At 36.7% G+C, this 25,131-nt stretch overlaps 2 protein-coding genes across 20 annotated transcripts in view; one reads left to right on the top strand and one right to left on the bottom strand.

Moving 5' to 3' along the window:
* ZNF804B (zinc finger protein 804B) overlaps positions 1-25,131 on the top strand; it is an 889,892-nt gene that overhangs the window by 403,696 nt on the left and 461,065 nt on the right. The window contains exon 5 of one of the 13 annotated variants that reach the window (XM_081533982.1): positions 18,679-18,862. The exons of the other annotated variants lie outside the window; for them this stretch is intronic. The gene's annotated coding sequence lies outside the window, so the exon portion shown is untranslated. The remainder of the gene's footprint in view (positions 1-18,678; positions 18,863-25,131) is intronic. 13 annotated transcript variants of the gene reach the window in all.
* TEX47 (testis expressed 47) lies at positions 332-6,660 on the bottom strand. 7 transcript variants are annotated; one of them, XR_014066666.1, is made up of 4 exons: positions 6,532-6,660; positions 4,847-5,915; positions 1,604-1,647; positions 332-470 (listed from the first exon to the last, which is right to left on the bottom strand). XR_014066666.1 is itself a non-coding variant. In XM_081533993.1 (2 exons), the coding sequence occupies exon 2, from the start codon at positions 5,727-5,729 to the stop codon at positions 4,971-4,973; it is 759 nt and encodes a 252-aa protein (XP_081390119.1). In that variant the 5' UTR covers positions 5,730-5,827; positions 6,532-6,660; the 3' UTR covers positions 4,889-4,970. The 7 variants fall into 7 exon arrangements, 2 of the variants coding, with proteins under 2 accessions (XP_081390119.1, XP_081390120.1); XR_014066668.1 differs by lacking the exon at positions 1,604-1,647 and having other exon boundaries at positions 6,598-6,660; XR_014066664.1 differs by lacking the exon at positions 1,604-1,647 and having other exon boundaries at positions 4,847-5,827.

Below are 25,131 nucleotides of genomic sequence, written 5' to 3' on the forward strand. Positions count from 1 at the left end.
TCTCTTTATATTTTCTTGAAAACTATGCACTATGTTTATTGTATAAATCCTATCAGCAGGTAATCTGGAAATTTACATAATTGACCACAAGAGGGAGAACTCTAATTCTACATTAAGTCACTAGTCACTGCAACTGTAAAATGGCCTTAAAGTACTTGCTATTTTCAGTTGGTGTTAAGCTGTCCCATTTCCACTTCCTCATGGAAGTCTGGGGAGTTCTCTGCTAGAGATAGGTTTCGCTGAATTGAAATGTGGTGTTGTGGTGTTAAAGTTATGATAAAAATCACTGAATGTAAGAATCTCTTTGTATTAAGCAATAATTCTCCAGGAAGAAATCCAGATGCTTCTTTAATTAAAATGAAGACAGTATGAATTTTAAAATTCACCCTGGGAGGGTTTTTCCTTCCAAATAACATTATTTCAGTTGTCTTTCAAGAAAACTATAATCTTTCTGAAAGTCCTTGGTTACACTGAAAGAAGAAGAAAGTCAACCTGTCACTCTGTTGTAAAGTTATAGGTATCAAAACAAATGGATTAGAATGGTGCTAGCCATATAAATGTCATATGTTCCTTGACTATATATGAGTGCATGTTACATGGTCATTGTTATATGAACAGTGAACATATGTTCAGTGTTTAAATGCTCATTTTCTTTTCAGTTTAACTTCTGTGCATGGTTTTATGTAAAGTGTAATTGTAAGGAAATTATAATCCTCATTGGGGTGAAAATTACCTTATGAGACTTTCTAATGTTTAATGAGCTACATTTTTGGACTTGATCAAATTAAATTACATTTGTAAGATATGAGTATAGTATTTCTGCATTTTATCAGAAACAGACACAGCTAAATGAGTGTTGTCCCCTTTAAAGATATGATACTGGTGAGCTTTATAGGACTCTCAATAATGCAGCTGTGATTGCAAACTTATTTGTGTTTCCCCTTGGCAGTGTCACATCCTTTTAATATGTTCAGTGTCAGCAGATTTTCCTTTGAGAGGGAGTTCAATATTTAAAAACAAGTCTTTCTATGAATGAAGGTTGAATATTAAGTGAAAGTGGCTCAGTCGTGTCCGACTCTTTGTGACCCCATGGACTATACCCTCCGTGGAATTCTCCAGGCCAGAATACTGGAGTAGGTAGCCATTCCCTTCTCCAGGGGATCTTCCCAATGCAGGGATTGAACCCAGGTCTCCCATGTTGCAGGCAGATTCTTTACTAGCTGAGCCACAAGGGAAGCCCAAGAATACTGGAGTGGGTAGCCTATCCCTTCTCCAGCGGATCTTCTTGACCCAGGAATCAAACTGGGTTCTCTGCATTGTAGGCAGATTCTTTATCAACTGATCTATTAGGGAAGCAGGTCACCAGTCAAATTGGAAGATATATTATTTGGGGTCCAAAAAACTAGATATGACTAAGATATTTTAACTCCCTTTGATTTATAAACCTCCTTAACTTATCTGCCATAAAAAATTCACACAATGTTTTTAGTAATGATGCTGTCACTGAAATAAGTTTAAACTCTCCTAAAGGTAACTGCTTTCATATGAATAAACTCATTCTAAAATGTTCACTTAACAAATAAGTAGTTTTATTTATACTTACTTTGTGCTTATTTTCCAGTTTTCACAACTGATAGTCCAAAAACCCTTTAAATGTAAGATAATAGTCTACTAAGTAAATCAGTGTTTTCCTTTAGAAATTTTCTATAACTTCTTTCAAAAATGACTCAGGTTTTTTATGTTTTTCTTTGACTAGATGAATTAAGTTTCTGTCAGTATGTTTCACACCAGAAATTATTATAGATCAATAAAAAGTCTATGCTAGGAAGTGTCATGAAGTAATTCTCACCCCAATGAGGGTTATAATTTCCTTACAGTTACACACATCTTACTTCTGCTTCCATACCCAGTGACTAGCACAGTGCTTGGTCCCCTGGTAAATATTTACAAAATATTAGTTGCATACATGAATGAATAAATAAATATGTACACATATAAATAAATATATATATAAATACATATATATACACATATATATATAAATAAAATATACATATAAAATTATTCCTGTTATATATTGGTGTTCCAGACTGCTATTATAAACATCCACTCAGAACTTAGTAGCTTGAGTCAACACGATAATTTCTGCTGTTCACAGATCTACAGTTTAGACAGGGCTCAGTGTGAACAGTCCATCTCTACTCCACTCCTCCGCACGGTGTCAGCTGGCCTGGCTTGAAATCCAGGGTTAGCTGGGAACCTAGAGTCTGGAATTACCTGAAGGTTCACTCAGTCACATGTCTAGTGGTGATACTGACTGTTGGCTGGAACCTCAGCTGGGGATGTTATCTAGAAACCTGCTTGGATTGCTCACAGCATATTTTAGGTTCCATTCAAGTGATCAACGCAAAGTGCAAGGCATTTTTAAGACCTTGGAGGTCACATTGGATCACTTCTGTTGTAGTGTTGGTCTAGGCAGTCACAAAGGTCTACCTGAGTTCAAGGAGAAGAGACTCAGAACCCACCATGCAATGAGAAGTGTTTAAGGTCATATTGTAAGAGCGTATGGGATGAGATATATTGCAGTGGTCTTTTTTTTTTTTTAGAATATAATGTGCCATACTTTTATATACTCAGATATGTAGTTTTACTTGTAAACTACTTCTATTCACTTTAGAAAATATTGTTCCCAAACAAAATTTACCCTGTTAAATGGATTCATCTGCTCCAAAGAACATTTATGGTTCATTTTCTCTTTCCTGCTTTTGCTTATATCTGTTCTCTTAAATACGCTCATCTGCCCTTCAAAACCTCTTCCTCACATACATTCAAAGACTAAGACTGAAGCTTACTCACTTTCTTTTTTTCCTCCCTACCTCTCTTCCTTTCTTCACTTCTATTTCTTTCTTCTTCTGTTTTTTTTTTTTTTTTTTCTTGGTGGCCTGGAAAGCTTTTACTCTAAACTCAGTTTGTCAAGAAAACACTTAGTATCAATAGGTGACTTCTCATAGTTTAAAGAGTAAAAAGCACATTGCTGAATATTAGGTGTTTAATATTTACCAAATTGATAAAATGTTTATAGATTATGTATTATTTCTTAATTGGAAGAGTTTTTTTCTCTAAAATATAGTTTTTGTTATTAAATTTAAATGAAAGGAACTTCAAGTTCAGCTTAAAGTGAAAAATGCCATTCTTTTTCTAAATCTATTTTACTAAATTAAAAAATAGGAATGGTCTTTCCTGAAATTTGATTCTGATATGGAACAAATTATGATATTTTCTGCATATGACAAATCTGAGGTGAGTGCTGAAATGGCTTTTTTCCCAAAAAGTGACTGCAATAAACAGTAAAAAAATGAAAATAGAATGATATAACAGTATTTCCTCTATTCAGTCCAAAGTCTGTTTCATAGATTGAAGCAATCTAGGGATAAATATCATTGAAGTAGTAAGACATTTATGTTGTTTAATTGCTTAAACTAGAAAATTTTAAATAGTGCAAAAAAGCATTAACCTTAGTAAAGGAAGGAGGACACCAACTTAAGTTGTATAGGAATTGCATATAATTAATTGCTATCCATGGAGAAGAAAATGGCAACCCACTCCAGTATTCTTGCCTGGAAAATCCCATTGACAAAGGAGCTTGATGGGTTACAGTCCATGGGGTAGCAAAAGAGTCAGACACAACTTAGCAACTAGAAACAAACAAAGAAAACAAACTTGAACCTAACAAAACCCCTTAACCCTTTGTTATCTAATTTGTAGTTTGACTTGGGGTTTTGGTTTCATTTTGCCAATACATATTTATTAACTTTCTGACTGTCCCATAATTACACAAAATTTCTGTGCTGTTCATTTGAGCTATAATAAACAAGTATGTTGACCCTTCTCCAGCTACAATGAAGTTACAATCAGTGCTTTAAAAAAATTGTTTTGCACTTAGTTAATGGGGACTTCCCCGGTGGCTCAGTGGTAAAGAATCTGCTTGCCAATGTGGGAGACAAGGGTTTGATCCCTGGTCCTGGAAGATCCCACATGGCACAGGGCAACTAAGCCTGTGCACCTCAACTACCGAGCCCACACTCTAGAGCCCAGGAACCACAACTGCTGAAACTCCCACGCCCTAGAGCCTGTGCTCTGCGAACAGAGAGGCCGCCACGATGAGAAGCCTGATGTCATAACTAGAGAGTAGCCCCAACTCAGCACAGCTAGAGAAAAGCCCAAGCAGCAATGAAGACCCAACACAGCCAGAAATAATTAATTAAAAAAAATTAATTGCTATCTAGGAATTGCATGGAAAAATAACCAATTTGTTTATCTTACAAAGACTTTCCAAGGGAGGAATCATCCTAACATATCCCTGTCATAAATGTCTGTCCTGTGAATGGTGCTCAGTATATGATTTGCGTGAAAGAATTCAGTGCTTTCTGACAGTGTATTTTCTAGTCATTTCAAAATATTGTGTTCTTTAGCTTTATAATTGCCTCAATATTCTTAATTATGTCATCCGGTATGTCACATATTTGCCTCCAACTTTAGGTTGCAATCAACTGAAGGGTTGTATTTTTCCCTGAAATAGTATACGCTTAGAACACATTACTGTGTGGTGGCAGTTGCTCATTGATGGTTAAGAGAATGAATGAGAATCTGAATCTAGTGTTTGTCCTCTTTCATCTCTATTTTTCATTAAAAAATTAAGTTTTTCCATCAAAATGATATAAGCCTTTGAGAAACTTATAACCTTAATAAAACCCTTCACCTTTGAAAATAATGTGTTGAATTTAATATTAGACCAGATAAGTTTTCAAGTTTAATTCAACATATTTTTTAAAGATTAATCTATTACCTTTGTGTAGATTTCCATGTTGTTTCTTTATAAGGAGAGAACTTTAGGCATATTTTCTTTTTATTTAAGTAGCATACATTCCTTAAGAGATTTGATCACATTGACCACATCATCTCTCTTCATCCTAGAAATGGGAAGGAGCGGGCCATACCACCTCAGAATCCAAGGTGACATGTATGGGTTTATTGTACATGTTTATAAAACCTTCTGGGTCCATTAATTCTGCAGAGTTGCACAAGTACTTTATTATCTGTTCTGGGAGGAGTAATTCAGGTGCAGCTTGGTGCAAATTGTCGCCTAGTCCTTTAGGGTTCACTTTCACAGTCTTAAAAAGATGGAGTGCTAGTTTGTGTGTTTGGATGAGAAATTCTGTCATGACCTCTTGTAGGGACTGTGACTGTGTCACATCATCTAGATACATGACCGGTGCTTTTATTACTGAAACATGCCACTGCATAAAAAGCCTTGTTGGGATATTGTGGGAGACGACTATAATCTTCATTCCTTGGATAAAAAATGCCATTTCATCCTTTTCATGGCTCAGGTAATCTAAAAGAATTTGGTAAAAAGTACCACTGGAGGACTCCAGGATATGCAGAATGGAAGTAGGATATATGAACAATAATCCTGTCACTGCTTCTCCTAGGTGACGTTTCAAAATTGACTGAAACAATTGTTCGTAGTAGTCAGCAATATCTTTTTTTTCTATGTTTGCTGTTATCCTGGCCACTAGGAACATCCTATGAAGAAGGAATTTCTTTAGTTGTAGTCTTTGCTTTTCTTCCTGAAAATGCAAGTAATTGCTACGTGGAACTTGTGGCATTAGAGATTCCAGTGGCAAATTCTTTTTGTTGGCCTTTCGGGGATGGGCTATGAAGGACATGATGAGTCTTATTTATTCTGCCAGATGATTCCGGTTTTAACTTATTACAATAGTTACATTACCAGGCTACTTCTTTGGTGATAAACTCATTTTTGTTTCTTGTGACAAAAAAAAAACAACAAAAAACTTAGTTGTTCAAATGCTTCCAAGTGTTATCAATAAATAGTGTCTTTGAAATAAAAGAGACTGTTGAAACAAGAATCAAATTACAGAATTTTGTTTTAAAATTTACAATGAGATAACTAACACTCATATCCTGGGAAGAAACTCTCCAACAAACTGGGTGGTGGGAAGAAGATAGAGCTTAATCTAGAATAAGTTCACTGTGTTGTTGTTTATATGATTATTATTATTTAATTTATAGAATTTTTTTCTCACCATCTTGAACCATATATACACACACACAAAGATGAATGTATCTGCTGATACTCACTAACAGTAGCCTTGGCATTACATTAAAATGTCTTTTCATTTATATAATGGTAAATACAGATTCTTTTTGGTCAAAATTTTTAAAGGACATCTTTTATGATAAGTCCTCAATTTATACATTTAACTGACCAATAAATTTTAAAAAATCTGGGGATCTCTTAACTACTAATTGGCTTCTTTAACCTTTACTCAGTACAGTGAAAGTTAATAGTATTGCTTGGATAATTACAGTGAACTTTTTGAAGTAAGCAGTTTGGGTTCTTTTTTTTTAAACTCCTATCAATAGACCTCAGAAATGGCTCTTTTTTCTTTTGTTGTTGTTGTAGGGGTGAGATAAAAAATTCTGTCACTTTTGACTTAGCCTTCTTACCAATCTTTTTCTCTTTGCTGCAAGTCAACTTATCTCTTCCTTTCTTCGAGTGCCTCTCCTTTTTACCTGTCCTCGAGGTCCCACTGGTCCTTCATCACTCTTGCAACTGCCAGTATCTTGGGTGCTCTCAGGTGTCCTGTGTTCTATTCTGGTTTCCATGGTGCCCTGGGAAATCAGAATGTCAATGGTATTAAAGGGCCAAAGTACACTGGCATCTCAGCTAGATGGTGGACCTGGAAATCCCAGACATTTTCTCTTCTTTTTGTCCACGATTTATAGAAGAGGAAACCGAAGCATGGATTAGTTATGTACCTTGCATGCAATTAGCTGAACTTGATTTCTACATGGAATATCAGATTATAGAATTTTGCTTTAAAATTTCTTTCTAACCTTTCACTTTAGAACACTCTAAATTCCTTCTGCTATTTTTCTCAGAGCGCACCTTTATCCTCCGGAACCAAACGTTTCTGAAGAAACAATCTCCCAATGTCCTTTTGTCTTTGTAAGACAAGTAGAACAGATTAAATACCATTAATTGGTTATTACTGTGTGTCATGTAAGCATCTAGTCAAGAACACCTGTGCTGTGCTTTGTTGTTTCAGTCGTGTCCAACTCTTTACAACCCCATGGACTATAGCCCGCCAGGCCCCTCTGTCCGTGGGGATTCTCCAGGCAAGAATACTGGAGTGGGTTGCCATACCCTCCCCCAGGGATCTTCCCAACCCAGGGATCGAACTCAGGTCTCCCCCATTGCAGGCAGATTCTTTACCATCTGAGCTACTAGGGAATCCCCCCTAATAGCATACATTGAATTAAAAGTGAACACTTCGATACCTAAAATTTAAATGTTACCTTCTGAAAAACAGATAATGTAATTTCCCTTGAGAGATAAAGAGAGCTGTATCATGAACTATATTCCCTTTCTTCTTCAACTGTTAAGAAACTTAGAGGCCAATCTCTGGCTTCCCAGAGTGATGGGAATTGATGCTGACCTTCAAAGCAGCATGAGGTTCTCACTCCTACTTATCTCCTATTCCTGGTCTAGCTTTTATTTTTATTTTATGTAATCCTCACTCTTTTAAATTTATTGTTTGAATTTACAAAATTTCTTTTAGGTGAGTCTGTTGTGAAAGCAAGTCAGGTTATAAAAAATAATAAAATATAGATTATCCAACTATTGGGATGCTACTCAGGATTTTAGACAGCTTTGAATGTAATTCATGGAGAGTATTCATTTTGTTCATTTGTAGCAAGTATAATTAGAGCTGCCAATTTTTTGCTTTGACAATTGGCAAATTCCTTTTGGCAAGTTTGATTTCATTTTTGTGTGGGTGTAAGAAGCAGTATATAGTTTATTTCGAAATGATTACTGCCACTTAGCTTTTTTTTTTTTCCTAAGCAATCTTTTACCTCCCTGTTATTCTTCCTGCCATTGATCTTTATTTCTTTCATTAGCATGGTTACCATTTCTTCAACATCTTTTTTGGTTCATGACTAAATGTTGGCATATACTTCTTATTTCAGAGGCACAGGTCTCTGCAAATTATAAGAACCACCCCATTCTGTCTGCTCCCCAATCCAAGCATGCATGTTCCCTCTCTGTCCATCAATCACAAATATTAAAAATTTTCATCTCTAGCTGAAAATTTAAAACTTCCCCCATATCTTCTTTCAGAATCCACATACCACTGTTATTCCCCTGCCCTCTTTCCCACAGCTGTGTGCTATGCTCAGTCGTTCAGTGTCCAATTCTTTGTGACTCCATGGACTGTAGCCCATCAGGCTCCTCTGTTCAGGAGATTCTCCAGGCAAGAATACTGGAGTTGCCATGTTCTCCTCGAGGGGATCTTCTCAACCCAGGTCTCCCACATTGCAGGTGGATTCTTTACCATCTGAGCCACCAGGGAAGCCCCCAAGAACATCTAATTTTGCCAGGAATTTATAGAAGAGGAAACTAAGGTATGGGGTATGCAAGTACCTTGCACACAATTTAAATATGCTCTCAACAGCCTCCCCACTCTGTCTACCTGAGGTAAAGAGGAGATGAATTATTCCGTCTTTTCATGATCACAGGGTCATTCTTTGCTCTTCTATGACATGAAAGTTCCACTGCAAATGGAAGTTAGCATATGGTTTTCATAAAGTAAATTGAAAGGAAAACTCCTACATTATACCTGTGATCCAAAAAATTGATGTACTGTCTTTAATTTCTCATTCATTTTGGATTTATCTACACCTTTGATGTGCCAGATAATATCATTTGCACTGTAAGAATCACAAATGTGGAAAATACCTGGTTGCTAATTTTAGGGGTTTAGAGTCCATTGGGATGGGAGATGGCTATGACAAACAATAAAACCAGACAAATGTTCAGTGCTTTAGAACACCAAGGTAGAAAGGATGGCTGGGATTTCTTAGAAAGTTTAATGAGAGAGTTCGTATTTGGGCATGGCCTTCAGGGAAACAACTGGGGAGTGGCTTTGTGTAAGCTTTTTGAATTCATTACTTTAGAATGTCAGGATGAGCTGAACTTGATTTCTACCTGGAATATCAAATCCCACTCTAACCTTCCACCTGTGCTCCTGTACTTGGGAAACAGAACACTCTAAATCCCTTCTACTGATTCTCTTAGTGTGTTGACCCATCTATACATTTAGTGTAAGAGAATCAATGGTCTAAAAAATTGGCTATCAACTTGGGTAGAACTTTTCACTAAGCATTTTATTATTATTTTTTAATTGAAGTACAGTTAATTTGGGCTTTCCAGGTGGCACTGTGGTAAAGAATCTTCCTGCCAATGCAGGAAACATGGGTTCAGTCCCTGGCTTGGGAAGAACCCCTGGAGTAAGAAATGACCACTCCAGTATTCTTGCCTGGAAAATTCTATGGACAGAGTAGCCTGGCAGTCTACAGTCCATTGGGGTTGCAAAGAGCTGAACAAGACTGAGCAAACATGCATGTGGTACATAGTTGATTTATTTTTACAGTAGTTCAGGTATACATAAATTATTAAGCAGACAAAACATACTTGATTTAGCAGAGCAAACCAGAGTAAGCTTAGTTACCAAGAGATACTTAGGTGTTTTAAGATTTATTTAAAAAAAAGGAAAACTAGTTTAATTCTTGAGTGTTTTTTCTCTTGGCAAAAACATTATGGAACAGTGTTTGGTAATTATTTATCAAAGAGATTCAGGCTAGAAATACTTTGTTATTTAGTATAAGCATTTAACAGATGTCTAGTCTTTGTAGAAAAATATGCCAGACAGTGTGGAGGTATTCTTGTGAGTCAGATATCGTACCTGCACATGAAAAACTCAATCCTCTTAGTGGAGCTTAAAGTCTACACAATTACATTTAATACAGGGCTGGAGAGAAGAAATACTACAGTAAAGACAAACAATGAACACTGAAAACACAAATGCCAGAACAATTAAATGTTGCTGGAAGAATAAGCAAAGCCAGGCATGAAAAAAGACGTGATTTGTATGTCTGGTGGGTGGTGGTGGAGTAGAGATGGGGGTCAGGGAGGGTTTGGAAAAGACTGTAAACTTGAAGCATAGGGAACAGAAGACATATATTCACTTCATTAAGAAAATGAGAATAGTCTGGCTTGACTAGAGTAGTTCTCAGACCACAGAATCTGCAGGTTTGTTAAATTGTTGATTCCTGGCCTCTAGGCCTAAAAGGTGTGAGTTAGTCTGCTTTAAGTGAGGTCCACTTAAAGTGAGGTCTGCTTAAAGTGAAGTGATTTTCTGACAGGTTCTCCCAATAGCTCTGTCTGTTTCACTTTAAGGCAGAATGGTCTGGCCTGTGGTGATTTAAACCCTGGCTATTAGAATCATCTTGTGGAGAACTTTTTTTCAAAGCTGACTCCTGTTCTTATTTAATTAGTGTAGAATGGAACTCTATATATTTGCAAAAGCCTCTCCTGGAGGAGATTTGCTGGCATGGACTCGAGGGTAGGCAGAAGAAGGGAGTGGAAAACAAGAAAGGAAGTTGCATCCAGTGTTTGGAGGACCCGGACACATGCTCAGAGGTAGGAGAGACTCGTTGAGCACATGTAATCCTAACTGTGGTTTGGAATGTTGCCTGTGAAGAGCAGAGGATTTAGAGGTGGGGACTGGAAGCAGCCAGAGCACTTTTCAGAATTCCGCAGTTGCCAAATTAGTGCCCTTACTGTCTGCCAGTCGACAACTTTGGTTTAGCTTTTTCTGGAAAGCAATTTGATGATATAGATCACAAGCTTAAAAACTCCTACTCTTTGATTAAGTAGTATGTCTTCCAGATACATATCATAAAGAAATGAAGAAATAAAATTGACAAAGATTTTAATGTAAAGATGGTTATTAGGGAATTAAAAGAAAACTTTGAAAATTGAATAGATGTATTAATTTTGGATTACTATGATGCCGTGAAGCCATTTCTGAAGAATATTTTAAATGGAGGGAAAAAGGGCATTCTCTAAAGTAAATAATATAACTTACAAAATTATATGTACTATGTGATCTTAATTTTATTTTAAAAATATAGAAACCAGAGTAGAGAGAAATCTAGCCAAGTGTTAAAATTAGTGGAATTTGGTGGCGATATTTGCTTTGTATATTCATAATATTCTAAGCTTGTCTACATTATTGTTCTGTTTAGAAAAAGAAATTAACACTAAAAAAAAACACAAGGCTGTGGTGATGGTTCAAGGAAAGGTAATGCACATTTTGTTCTGCTTGTGACTCTGGGATAGGCTCACTTATCAGCCCACTGATGGATAGAATTTATAAAATGTTGGATCTTCAATCAGGCTCAAGAAGGGGTGTTTGGGCCTAATGACTGAGTCAAGATAGGAAGACATAGAGATGAAAGATGAAGCAGTTATCAAGACACAGTGCAGGAGTCCAGAAAAGCCTTACATGAAGTGAAATGTTTGCATAACTAGCCTAAGGCATACTACTGAGAGAAAGGTAGATCTTTAAAAATTTTAGCCCAGTTGGACAGTTAGAATCTCAACTAAAGCAGTTGCTGAGATGGAGGAAATATGCATGTCATCACCAAGATTTTCATGACTTAATTGGACATGAGACGTGAGAGATGCAAGGATATAAAGATGCTCTGTCGGTTTGAATGTCAGTAACTACAAAGTCTATGTTTCGTTTTATTTTGTTTTGTTTTAGTAGAGATGGAAGAGAAAGGAGAAAACCTAGATTTTGGAAGAAAAACAGTTTGTATGTATTATGTTGAAATGGAATTGCCATAGAAAGGTGCAGGTATAAATGCAATTAGAGTCTGGAGAACTGGAGAAGTCTGGATTATGATGCAAATTTGATAGTCTTCTGCATTGAGGGAAGAGTTGAAACCATGGGAACTAAAATGATTGTGAGATAATGAAAGGAAATGAGACAGTGTAGGTGGAGAAGAGTACCATGTAAACCTAATTTTAAGAAGTGGGCAAATGGGACTCAGTGAAAGAGGTGGCAGAGCATTACAGGTGCAGAACAAAGGAAACACAGGGCCATGAAAGTCAATATAGGAGAGCGGTATAAAAGTACATGGTGGAGTAAAATTCCAGAGAGGTCAAAAAACTTGAGGACTGAGATGACCTACTAATATTGGCAATCACAGGTTTCCTGGAGCCTTAAAAAGTAAAGTTGCTGAGAGAAACCAGTTTGCAATTGGTCAGTTAGTCATTGTGGTCAAAGAGTAGACCACTCTTCAAAACATTTGGTGGTAAAGAATGAAAGTATCTGATAGTAAATTATAGAGGAGGAAGATTATAGGGTAATTATGCTTCAGTGACCCTAGGTTTTTCTCTATTAAAAACTAGAATGCTGTGTTTTACTAAATTGCTGTTGTGTCCAGCCGGTAAAGTGGAGCTTGAGAATGGAATCCATGTGTTGTATGCTTTGGAAATATGTTAGGATCATCCCTTCTATACAGAGATGTTGGAGACTGCTAATAAAACTAAACTCTGAGCTTTGTTACTTTTCCTCCCTTACAAGATTTATTTTCTGGTTATTTGACGTTTGGAAGAACTCCAAAGATATATGGCTTACTTAAACTTGCTGTGCTCTCTATGTCATGTGACATCAACACAACAAATCACAATTTAGTTTTTCAAAAATCTCTCTGTAATGGATCTTTGAGTATCAAAAATATCTGAGTATCTTTCTGTACACAAAGATAATTATTATTCACTTCAGTTTAGTTTCTCAGTCGTGTCCGACTTTTTGTGACCCCGTTGACTTCAGCATGCCAGGCTTCCCTGTCCATCACCAACTCCCGGAGCCTACTCAAACTCATATCCATCGCGTCGGTGATGCCATCCAACCATCTCATCCTCTGTTGTCCCCTTCTCCTCCCACCTTCAATCTTTCCCAGCATCAGGGTCTTCCAATGAGTCAGTTCTTCATATCAGGTAGCCAAAGTATTGGATATGATTATGATTGGAGTGGGGCTTCCCTGATAGCTCAGTTGGTAAAGAATCCGCCTGCAATGCTAGAGACCTGGGTTCGATCCCTGGGTTGGGAAGATCTCCTGGATAAGGGAATGGCTACCCACTCCAGTATTCTTGCCTGGAGAATTCCATGGACTGTTTAGTCCATGGGGTCACAAAGAGTCGGACACGACTGAACAACTTTCACTTTTCACATGATTGGAGTAATCTTTATAATTTCAGTACAAATATTTACTCTGGTCCATATATTATATTTACTAGGACACAGCATCAATAAGCTAATATCTACTTTGGTTCTTGCTTTTGGTTTAACTCTGATCAATGTGCTGTGGGGAATGACTGAATGGAATTGCTGACATAACAAATTCCTCTTGCTGTTAAGGAAGACATCGGACAAAGAGGCTAACTAATAATATGACACTCCAGTTGCTTATCTTATAGGAAGGATGACAAGAACATGTGTACATGAAATACTGAAAGAGGGAAATGATATTTCTTCCTAGAGTACTTTTGAGGAAATATGATAGATGTTTCAAGCTAGAGCTATTCAAGAAAGTTATAGGAATCTGAATTTAGTGATGCTCAATAGAGAACCATTACATATTTTTACACAGGGAAATAATATGTGGGTGCCATATTTAATGGTATTAATAACTGTATTCCAGATGTTTGGAAAGGCACAATTTTAGAGTCAGAAATGCCTGCTAAAATATTGTTGTACTCCATAAATGTAATGAAGATTTAGGCTACAATGATACTTTTAAAAGCATTTCTTTTTAAAGGGAGAGTATTATTATTCCAAGTCTAAGTAATCATATATTTTTGAGTAACCAGAGAAACATTGTAAATAGTAAAAGAAACAATAATGAAATATTTTAAAATATTGGCTGTCCTAGACAGGTAAATGGATTTTTGTTAATTTAGCCAGCAAACCTTTATTATTGTGCAACCTTTTCAGCCTATGCTGAATTCAAAGCTCTTTTGCTCATTCTAATTCAGGAAAATTTCATATTTCTTCAAAAATATATGAACGACAGCAGTTTTGGACATTTCAGAGCCTTATGGGATACTAAATATCATTGTTTTAATATATGTGATTATAAATGCCACTTTATTTGTGAAGTGAGTTACAGAAAATGAGTTTACTAAGGTGACTACTTTGGAGGACAAATTCCAAGTCTTTAGTAACATGACAGTGGGGGCAGTGTAGGCATTTGGTCTTCCATCACCATTTTTCAGTGTTGGCATCTGCTGGAGATGCATAAAAGCCATTTTGGTCCATGCCTCACCTGTCACTATACTTCCTTGTTTCTACGACAGAGACCTCTCAGCTATATATATGCCACTGTTGACCTCATAGAAAAACTGTTTCAATATGGGTACTTATTCTTGGAGGGATCCTAGGCAAATCTATCCTGGACTTGGTGTGTTGTTGTATGCTGAGATATTGATAAATAATTATATTGTGCCTCTTTCAGCCTGGAGAGGTTCTGAGACTTAAATTTTGTAAGATATTGGCTGAACTAACTAGAAGGTCTTAACTCCTAACCCAATAGGATCTAGTTAGTAGAAATAATTATGATTTTTGTGTGAATATTTTGTATTCTTGTAAAACTTTTCAATCGGCTATGCCACTTTTGTTCAGTTGTGATATACTCAGAAAAATCCAGCTGTCATTATAAGATGCCTAAAAACATAAACACAAAATTCGCAGAATCACATCGCAAATTTTAGGATCAAATATTAAGGCCCTTAGGATCACCTACTCCTTAGAATTATCAACTCTTTTGGCCAAACAACTTGTTGTTTGTGTTATAATTGCTGTGATTATACCTATTTACAATGATAATTTTTATTAAACTTTATTTTGAAGTCTGCACTTTTTGCTTTTGACTTGATGAGAAGGGTAACTTTTTTTTCATCATAAACAGAGCTGAAGGTATAAGATTACTTTCATATCTGGCAGTTTTATGGAGTCTTTCACAAGGTAGAAAAATAGCCTGGCCTAGTCATTGCTTGACAAGTTAAATATCTATCTATTCCACAAAATATTATACCTAATTACCATGTACCCATATTCAATTACCATGGACCCATATCTCATTTGTGTGTGTGTATGTGTGTATGTGTGTGTATATGTGTGACTTTTCAGTAAGATAGCACTATGGTAAAAAGAAAACATACTTTTAAGCTTCATCTCTTGACTGAAGGCTCACAGGATTGTGTGGAGTGATATTTAATGAGTTTCCAGATGTGAAGACAAGTAGTGTGATGTGTATTCAGTGATCATCCTTACTTGTTAGAATTTGCTTTCAGTGATATATTTAAGGATCAGAATAGCCTTAGATTTTTCATAAGGTCATTCTCTAAGATCTATGTCTCATAAAAGGAGGAAAATTGTTGTAGGTCATGTTTTTATTGTATCAAAAAAAATACTGGCTACTACATATCCTCTTTGCCTTTAACAAACTGAATTAAAGAAATTTAAACATGTAATAGCTTTTTGGAATAAAGACAACTTTACACTTATAAGGTATACTTTTAAAAAGCAGATCTTTAGAATAAAAATCTTTTCAGGGAAAACTAGAGCATACTCATGCTCTGCAAAATTTTAAAATTAAATGATAAGATTGTGATTGCTATTTTCTACTTGACTTATTTGTTTTGAGTGACATACTTTTACTATCATCCTTTATAGTTAAGCCATTTTTCTACAATGAAATAGAAAGGGGAAAATAAGAAGTTTCTGCTATGAAAAGTTAAAAAAGAGATTTGTATTGATAGGGGTGATGGTAAAGTGGAAAAAAAAAACTCAACCACATCGTACAGGGAGCTAGATTAAATCTTGAATGCTTTGTGTGTTGTGAGTGGGAAAGAGCCATCCTCTGAATACTAGATAACGTCTGAGTGGAGAGAGTGTTGCTACAGAAGTATCTGGGAAATACAATCAGGGTGTCTGAAGCCAGCATCTATTTATCTTAAATTAATCATTTTTCCGAGTAGGCAGATAATAATCCTGGTGCTGGATGCCAATGTCTTTTTATTCATGACATAGATAAAATGGGATCTCTTTTTAGATTGGTGAGAACTATACAAGGATTTCCAGCTGTAACTCTTCTGCAAGATCGTGGACTGCTTTTTTTTAATTTCTGACATTTTTTTGGCATTGAGAATCAGTAAATAATTGTTTCTAGAATAACTTCTTGAGCACAACTAAATCTATTGTACCTTTTTTCCTTCAGGAGAGTATAAACAAGGTATTCTAAATATGAGGAGGCAGCATTTTTTTCTCCTTCACTTTTAAATTCTATAGTCAATGGCATTCCTATAGCTGAAATGAAAATAACTTCACTAAGGTGCTAGGTTCTCCAGGTGTTGGGACTCTGCTGTCAGTGGGAGCTATAGGGTGAGTGGTAGCATGGTGGCTCTGATGCAGCTGACCTCCTATGCCCATGTGACACCACATTGTGGTCCAAGCAATTGAGCTTGCACTTTAACCTCTCTTTTCCAAAAAAGTAGACTGGAGAAGTGATTTGATTCTTTAGAAATAAATAATAAATTTTTAAGAAGTAGAACTTACTTCCTAACCTTTGTCAGTTAAACATTATATTATCAACTTGCCTGGGTTAGGAAATAAGACAGCAAAATTCCTTTGCCCCTAAACTGACCAGTTTACCAGCAATTTAACCATCTTCTCACTCCTGCTTTCTCTACAAAATACACGTGCATACATACATATTCATCAGGAGAAAGACTTTATGCATTATGATTGCTTGGTGTGAGAGATCTAACTTTTAATCAAATGTTATGAAATATATGCAAGTGTAGGAATTGTAGTCCTAATGGAAAGAATCTAAAAATAATTCAGAACTGAATGAAGCAGTGACTCACATTGTTGGATTCAATTAAATATCATAGTTAATGGGATGAAAGTTAATCTAACTTAAAATATGGGAAGGGTATGAGTAAATCTATAATATGGGCTATGTCACTTTCAAGGCTTTTGAACTCAACCCTCATTAAATCCCTGTAATAGACCATGCTTCCCTTGATTGTGGTTCATTTGGTAAAGAATCCGCCTGCAATGCGGGAGATGTGGATTTGATCCCTGGGTTGGGAAGATCCCCTGAAGAAGGGAAAGGCTATCCACTCCAGTATTCTGGCCTGGAGAATTCCATGGACTCTATAGTCCTGGGGTCACAAAGAGTCAGACACAACTGAGAGACTTTAACTTCACTTCACTTCAATAGACCATGAATAGGGCTCAGTTCAGTTCAGTTCAGTCGCTCAGTCATGTCTGACTCTTTGCAACCCCATGATTCGCAGCATGCCAGGCCTTCCTGTCCATCACCAACTCCTGGAGTCCACCCAAACTCATGTCCATCAAGTCGGTGATGCCATCCAACCATCTCATCCTCTCTCATCCCCTTTTAATCCTCGTCCTACTGCCCCCAATCCTTCCCAGCATCAAGCTCTTTTCCAATGAGTCAACTCTTCGCATGAGGTGGCCAAAGTATTGGAGTTTCAGCTTCAACATCAGTCCTTCCAATGAACACCCAGGACTGATCTCCTTTAGGATGGACTGGTTGGATCTCCTTGCAGTCCAAGGGACTCTCAAGAGTCTTGTCCAACACCACAGTTCAAAAGCATCAATTCTGCAGCACTCAGCTTTCTTCACAGTCCAACTCTCACATCCATACATGACTACTGGAAAAACCATGGCTTGTATTACATGACCTTTGTTGGCAAAGTAATGTCTCTGCTTTTTAATATGCTGTCTAGGTCGGTCATAACTTTCCTTCCACAGAGTAAGCGTCTTTTAATTTCATGGCTGCAATCACCATCTGCAGTGATTTTGGAGCCCCCCAAAAAATAAAGTCTGACACTGTTTCCACTGTTTCCCCATCTATTTCCCATCAAGTGATGGGACCAGATGCCATGATCTTAGTTTTCTGAATGTTGAGGTTTAAGCCAACTTTTTCACTCTCCTCTTTCACTTCCATCAAGAGGCTCTTTAGTTCTTCTTCACTTTCTGCCATAAGGGTGGTGTCATCCGCATATCTGAGGTTATTGATATTTCTCCCGGCAATCTTGATTCCAGCTTGTGCTTCCTCCAGCCCAGCGTTTCTCATGATGTACTCTGCATATAAGTTAAATAAGCAGGGTGACAATATACAGCCTTGACATACTCCTTTTCCTATTTGGAACCAGTCTGTTGTTCCATGTCCAGTTCTAACTGTTGCTTCCTGACCTGCATACAGGTTTCTCAAGAGGCAGGTCAGGTGGTCTGATATTCCCATCTCTTTCAGAATTGTCCACAGTTTATTGTGATCCACACAGTGACTTCCCTAGTGGTTCAGATGGTAAAGCATCTGCCTGCAATGTGAGAGACCCGGGTTCAATCCCTGGGTTGGGAAGATCTCCTGGAGAAGGAAATGGCAACCCACTCCAGTATTCTTGCCTGGAGAATCCTACGGACAGAGGAGCCTGGTAGGCTACAGTCCATGGGGTCCCAAAGAGTTGGACATGACTGAGTGACATCACTTTCACTTTCACTTTCTTATTGTGTTCCACACAGTCAAAGGCTTTGGCATAGTCAATAAAGCAGAAATAGATGTTTTGCTGGAACTCTCTTGCCTTTTTGATGATTCAGCGGATGTTGGCAATTTGATCTCTGGTTCCTCTGCCTTTTCTAAAACCAGCTTGAACATCTGGAAGTTCACGGTTCATGTATTGCTGAAGCCTGGCTTGGAGAATTTTGAGCATTACTTCACTAGCGTGTGAGATGAATAGGGCTCAAGGTGACCCTTAATGGCACTGACCAAAATCCAGTCAGCAGCTTGATTGAAATCTCCAACCAACATACAGCTTCAATTGATTGAGAAGGTAACCTGAAAACTATTTTTAATGATATCCATTCCTTCATGGATAAAAAGTTTTTAGCCTTGGAAGATTTATAATTTACAGTAGAAATATTTTAAATAGTTAAATATTTTAGCAGCTATATTTTTGTGTAAAGAAGAGATCTATGTGTATGTGGTATTTAAGAATTTCTCGTGTGTAAGAGAATTTGGCCTACCAAGTAACATCTTAAAATGATTCTGTCGAGAATAGCATTGAAACATGTATATTATCATATGTGAAACAGAACACCATTCCATGTTCGATGCATGAGACAAGGGCTCAGGGCCGGGGCAATGGGATGACCCAGAGGGATGGGATGGGGGGGGAGGTGGGTGGGGGGTCCAGGAAGGGGAACACATGTAAACCCATGGCTGATTCATGTCAATGTATGGCAAAAACTATTACAATATTGTAAAGTAATTAGCCCCCAACTAAAATAAATAAATTTATAAAATTAAAAAAAAAAAAGTGTGTACTAGAGTAAATGATTTAGATTTTTAGATTGACTCATTTTAAGTTGAAATCTTACCAAGTTACATATAGTATTGGATCATTCAAGATTTTATCTTGTGTGCATGCTCATGCTCAGTCGTGTCCAACTCTTTGTGACTCCATGGACTGTATCCTGCCAGGTTCCTCTGACCATGGGATTTTCTGGCAAGAATACTGAAGTGGGTTGCCATTTCCTACTCCAAGGTATGTTCCCAACCCAGGGATGGAACTCACGTCTCTTGCAACTCCTGCATTAGCAAGCAGATTCTTTACCACTGTGCCACCTGGGAATCCTTTAAGATTTTATATATGTATCTATATCTATCCATCTGTTTATCTACCTATCTAACCTATTCAGTTTATCAGACAGACAGTTTTTAAAGGGATTGCTTTTAAAATGATTATTTTTAAAAATTGGACAAGTGATTGATCAAAATCATTTAAATTACTATTAAAATATTTTACACTAATAATTTGTAAATTGATCTAAAAACTTAAAGGTGAGTTAGGCTTTTAGATTTGCACCTTGAATAGATTTAACTTTAAGCTTTAAAACCAAAGGAAACCTAGGAATGATCTTTTCTATGCAGAAAGTCTTCTTTCAAGGACACAGAAACACTCTTTATTGACAACATTGATTTGTCTTCTCCTTTATCAGATTGTGAAGAGAGAGCAGTCAACACTTTCAGTTAGAGTGAATGCCTCCTGCCCAGGTGTTTTCAGCCTCTCGGCTTTGTTGCTTTCTCTGGCAGCAGAAGGTTGCCATTTTCAATAATGGTGATCAGCCCAGAGTCTCAGAGACCAAGGCTAAGTGGGATGAACCAACTTGAGAAATGACTCACATGCATTCTGGCAAGGCTTCTACTACTTTATTATTTTATATAACCAGGTTGTATACATTTCTTATAGAAAATGTGGAAAACAAAGAAAAGGAAAATGATATTTACCTGAACATCATAATTTAAGAAATTAACAATTGTGCATATTCTGTGATTCTCTTTTTCTAATTGCAGTTGTGTGTAGGTATGTTTAGTTTCACATATAATGAGTTTACACAATAAACATCGCTGCTCTTACACACACACACACTTTTCACACCATTATTACACATTACACACCATATTATTATATGGCTTTCTACTTTGATTTCACCATTCAGCAATATATTATGAATGCCTTTTAGAGTTAATAAAACATAAATAAGTACAAAAGTACATAAAAATATATTTTAAAAACCTGTGTAAAAGTAATAAAAGCATACAATGTGTTAATAAAATATAAATCAATAAAATTTTGTTTAATGGCTATATAGGCCCTTACTAACCAAACCCCGACTGTTGAGCATTTTGTCTACCTCTTTGTTAAAAATAAGCAAAACTAAGTATACATCTTGGAATCATGCCAATGGACAGATTTCATTTTTGTTAATTCATTTCATAATTTCATTAAGATACTTTCAGATGTGAAATATCTGGAGAAATGATTATATATTCTTTAAGGATTTAGAATCATATTATCAAGTTCCCCTCCAAAAATAAGAACCAGTTACCACCCAGTTATTACTCTAAAGGGCCTATTTTCTTTTAGTTAAGAATGATGTTTAGAAATTAGTATCTGGGCACTAGGTCTACTAGTTGCTATTGAAGTGAAACTAAACCCAGGTCATTCTTAGTGAACAGGGCACACACACACACTTACATTGATGTTTCTATGCATATATTGAAAACCATTGTTCATGCTGAAACCTCCAATTCTAATTCATTGCTACAGCATGGTGTTCTAATTTTCTTTCTTTCCGCATTTGTAACTCTTTAACAGCAGGACATCTGGTGCCTTCTCTCTGTGTGATTACTTATTCACCACACTTGAACTTCATCCTTCCTTAACAAGCTGCCCTCTACATAGGCAGTTAGCACTTCCCCATCCAGTGACTTTATGACTGAAATATCCATGAAGGGGAAGGAATGAAAGGGAAATGGTACAAAGAATATATTAGGGCCATTTTTTTTCTGTTTAAAAACTTTTATTCATGATTCTATTTATAGAAATAAATATTTAGAATAGTTTTAGGCTTAGTGAAAAATTGCAAAGATAATACAGAGAGAGTTCTGGTTCACCCCACATTCTTCTTATCTGTTGTTAAGATCATACATTAGTATATTTGTCATAACTAATGAACTGACATTGATATATTTTAATGAAATAAAGTCCATACATGATTAACATTTCTAGTAACATTTTTAAAGGAAAAAAATATTTTATCCCTATATCTCCAATATTCTATTTTCACTGCAATTTCCCCCCTGAACTTGATTGTTATTTAAATAGAGAACACTAAAATTGCTGGTGTGGTAGGAATTCCTAGGAGATCATCCTCCTAATTTATAGATTTTCTGGGGTTTTGCTGCAGCAACCTATTATCTGTAGCTCAGAGTGCTTTTTTTTTTTTTTTTTTTTTTGCTGCACAGATAATCTTATGAGGTAAGGTCTGCAGAGTGCCTGGCACAGTGCCAAAGGTCACTTTATTTATCAGGCACCAGACACACAGCATTAGGGGGCTACAGGTTTTTCAGTGGTCTGCAAAAATAGGTTTGAAATCAAGAAAGAAAATTCTCTGGAGATTATAATAAAAAGACAAAATCTAAATGAATACATGTTTTATTAAATGCCTATGAAGCATAACATCATTGTCAACTTCGTGAGTAGTTAAATTTGGTATTCATAAAAATGTCATATTTGAAAATAATCTATAGACTAGATTTTCTACAGAATGATTGCTAAGAAATCAGAGCTTATCCTAATTAAATGAGAGACTTGTAGCCAATAATTTCAAAAGCAAAATGATAATAGTAATTATGTCTTTTTTTCCCAGCTAAAATTATTTTAATGTGGGACAGGAATGAATTTTAATATGCTTGTTAGCTTGTTAGAATATCTATGACAATCATAAAAATGTCCCACCTAGTAAATAGTGAGTCACCAGCGAATGTTTTTTTTCTTTCCTGGTTTTTCTCTCTTTGAATGAATAATTTATACCATAGGGAATAATGACTTGATAATGTATAAAATACATTCACTGGCAAATTTCAACAGATTTGGTGATTTTAATTCATTTTGAAGAATATAGTAAAAAATAGGATACAGTGAGAAGAAACTCAGACTTGTAGGCTTAAGCTTTTGCTGACTTACTTGCTCTGCCACTTATTTGCTCCTAAATATCAAGCTGGTTTCCATTGCATCATCTGAAAATGGGGATACTAATTGTACTGTGTATCTACATGGAAGTAAAGCTCATGAAATCGCTTACTGTGAACAGTCAGGTAAGCAATTTACCTGACTTACCTGACTATCAAAATGTTAAATGAAATTACTGATCATAAATCTTATTGTTGGCCCCACTATGGTGTTGATTTAGATATATGTTAGAAATGATAAAGTTGCCATAATCAGAGTATTTTTGGCTCTTCCCATAGTTTTAAATGACAGTTTTTACAAAGTACAGATTTTGTAAGTAAACAGCAGCAGGAAATATTAGAGTGCTTGGCTATATTCTCTCCACTCACCATTGTGATTCCCTATGAAAGTACATCCTCACCTTCTCTGTCTTCTTGATTTATTCTTGGTTCCAGTGAAGATTGTGATGCCTGAGGCATTTTAGGACCATCACCCAATGATGGTCCTAAGCACTCATCTAGAATGCTTTCTAGATGATAAGAACTCACTTAGAATGCTTTCTCCATACTGATTTGTCCCAGAGACAACAATAGTGCTATGGCTTTACCCTTTCTCATAGGTTTTAGAAATCTATAAAGATGGAAAAATATCTATTAAATTTTCCTCTCTGAACAATTATATGAAGAACCTGAATTTTTAAGTAGTGAGTCATTATAAAAACCTATAAACTGAAAAAGGCCTTCACTAATAAGTTTAGCAAAATAGTTCTAAAAGACAAAACAAAGATAAAGTTCTCTTGTTTAATTGACAGACTGGCATTTATTGAAGATTCCATTCCTCAAAATGGTTGATCCTTATGTCTTGGCAAGCTCAAGAGACTTATCCAAGTTTATAGTTTGTCATGTTAAGCTTTTTAAAGGTAACTTTTGGAGATCCTCTAATAATTTTTCATCACTTTTCTGAACTTAGTATCATCTTAAGTCATAATGAAAGCTTTATGTTGTATGGAAGGACAAGTAATAACTCCTTTTTCCTATTTCCTTTAATGGTACAGCCATGACCTTTTCTTTTAGTCCAAAGCTAATTTAAGAACTCTAAGGTGGGCATATAGATTCTTAATTGATGATATCTTTTGCAGGATAGATACTTTATTATGGACTTGCTGTCTAGGCTTATCATAGCTTTTCTCCAAAGAAAAGCTATGACAAGCTTGCTCCTTGAAAGAAAAGCTATGAAAAACCTAGGCAGTGTTTTTAAAAGCAGAGACATCACTCTACTGGCAAGGTCTGTATAGTCAAAGCTATGGATTTTCCCAGTGGTCATGTATGGATGTGAGAATTGGACCATAAAGAAGGCTGAGTGCCATAGAATTGATGCTTTTGAACTGTGGTGCTGGAGAGCACATTTGAGCGTCCCTTGGAATGCATGGAGATCAAACCAGTCAATCCTAGAGGAAATCAATCCTGAGTATTCATTGGAAGAACTGATGCTGAAGCTGAAACTCTGATACTTTGACTACCTGATGCAAAGAGCCAACTCATTGGAAAAGATCCTAATGCTGGGAAAGATTGAGGGCAAGGGGGGACGGGGGTGGCAGAGGATGAGATGGTTGGACAGCATCACCAACTCCATGGACAGGAGTTTGAGCAAACTCCGGGAGATAGTGAAGGACAGTGTAGCCTGGCATGCTGCAGTCCATGGGGTCGCAAAGAGTTGGTCACAACTTAGTGACTGAACAACAGCATACTTTAGTATGTAATACATTCTTGACAAATATATTTGAGAAATCGAATGTTTGAAAAACAAACAAAATACTTGATTTTTTTAGTGATGTGTGTGGTGTTCCATTTTTGGAAAACTAAAAATTAGCACTATTTTGTTAAATACCATCCCTGCAGGCATTCCAGTGGGTGGGTGTGAACCTTTGCAGGACAAGGGGAAGCAGCAGCTGAATGGAATCCTGCAGCTCCCTCCTAGAAATCAGAGACATCAATCTGTGAACCTCCCTCACAGGTCTCCTGCCTCTGTCTGATCTCTCCCATAGAGCCTTGATCTGAATGTTGAGTGGCCTTCAGCCTTTAAATCTAGAGTGGATGTTCACAGTGTTCTGGAGCATGGCTAAGACAGAAGGAAGTAGGGAGATAGCCCACACTTGTTCACAGACCCCGGGGTGAGGAGACTCTCCAGCTGCCCTCCACAGGTGCTTCCTCTTCTCATTGCCACTCTCATACCCTAGAGTAGAATTAGGACTGAGGAGGCAGAAAGGGTTTGGAAGGAAAGGGGAGACTCAGTGGGGTAAGGGGTAATTTTAGTTGTGCATGATAAAATGTATTACCTGATAACTTAAGGTGTCCTCTAGTGCTAGGAATCTGCATAAGACCCCTCAGTGTGGAAGAGAGGGGTGGGATAGAGAAGCCTGTACTGTCCTGCGGTGAATATGGTCAGAAAGCATTTGAATTGCTTGGCTTGGCTGATGCTGCTACAAATAATAGTCTACAAATGCCACAGTCACATCATGAAGGCTGACCTCCCTTCCCTTTCCAAATCTCCATGGGTTTCGCTAAACCACTCACAATCACTTATAG

This window comes from Giraffa tippelskirchi, chromosome 10, assembly GCF_054371585.1.
Source record: "Giraffa tippelskirchi isolate mGirTip1 chromosome 10, T2T-mGirTip1v1.2.pri, whole genome shotgun sequence".
Lineage (NCBI taxonomy): Eukaryota > Metazoa > Chordata > Mammalia > Artiodactyla > Giraffidae > Giraffa > Giraffa tippelskirchi.

Coding starts and splice junctions, on each gene's coding strand:
- TEX47 (XM_081533993.1), bottom strand. CDS start 5,729: ATGTCCTTCATAGCCCATCCCCGAAAGGCCAACAAAAAGAATTTGCCA.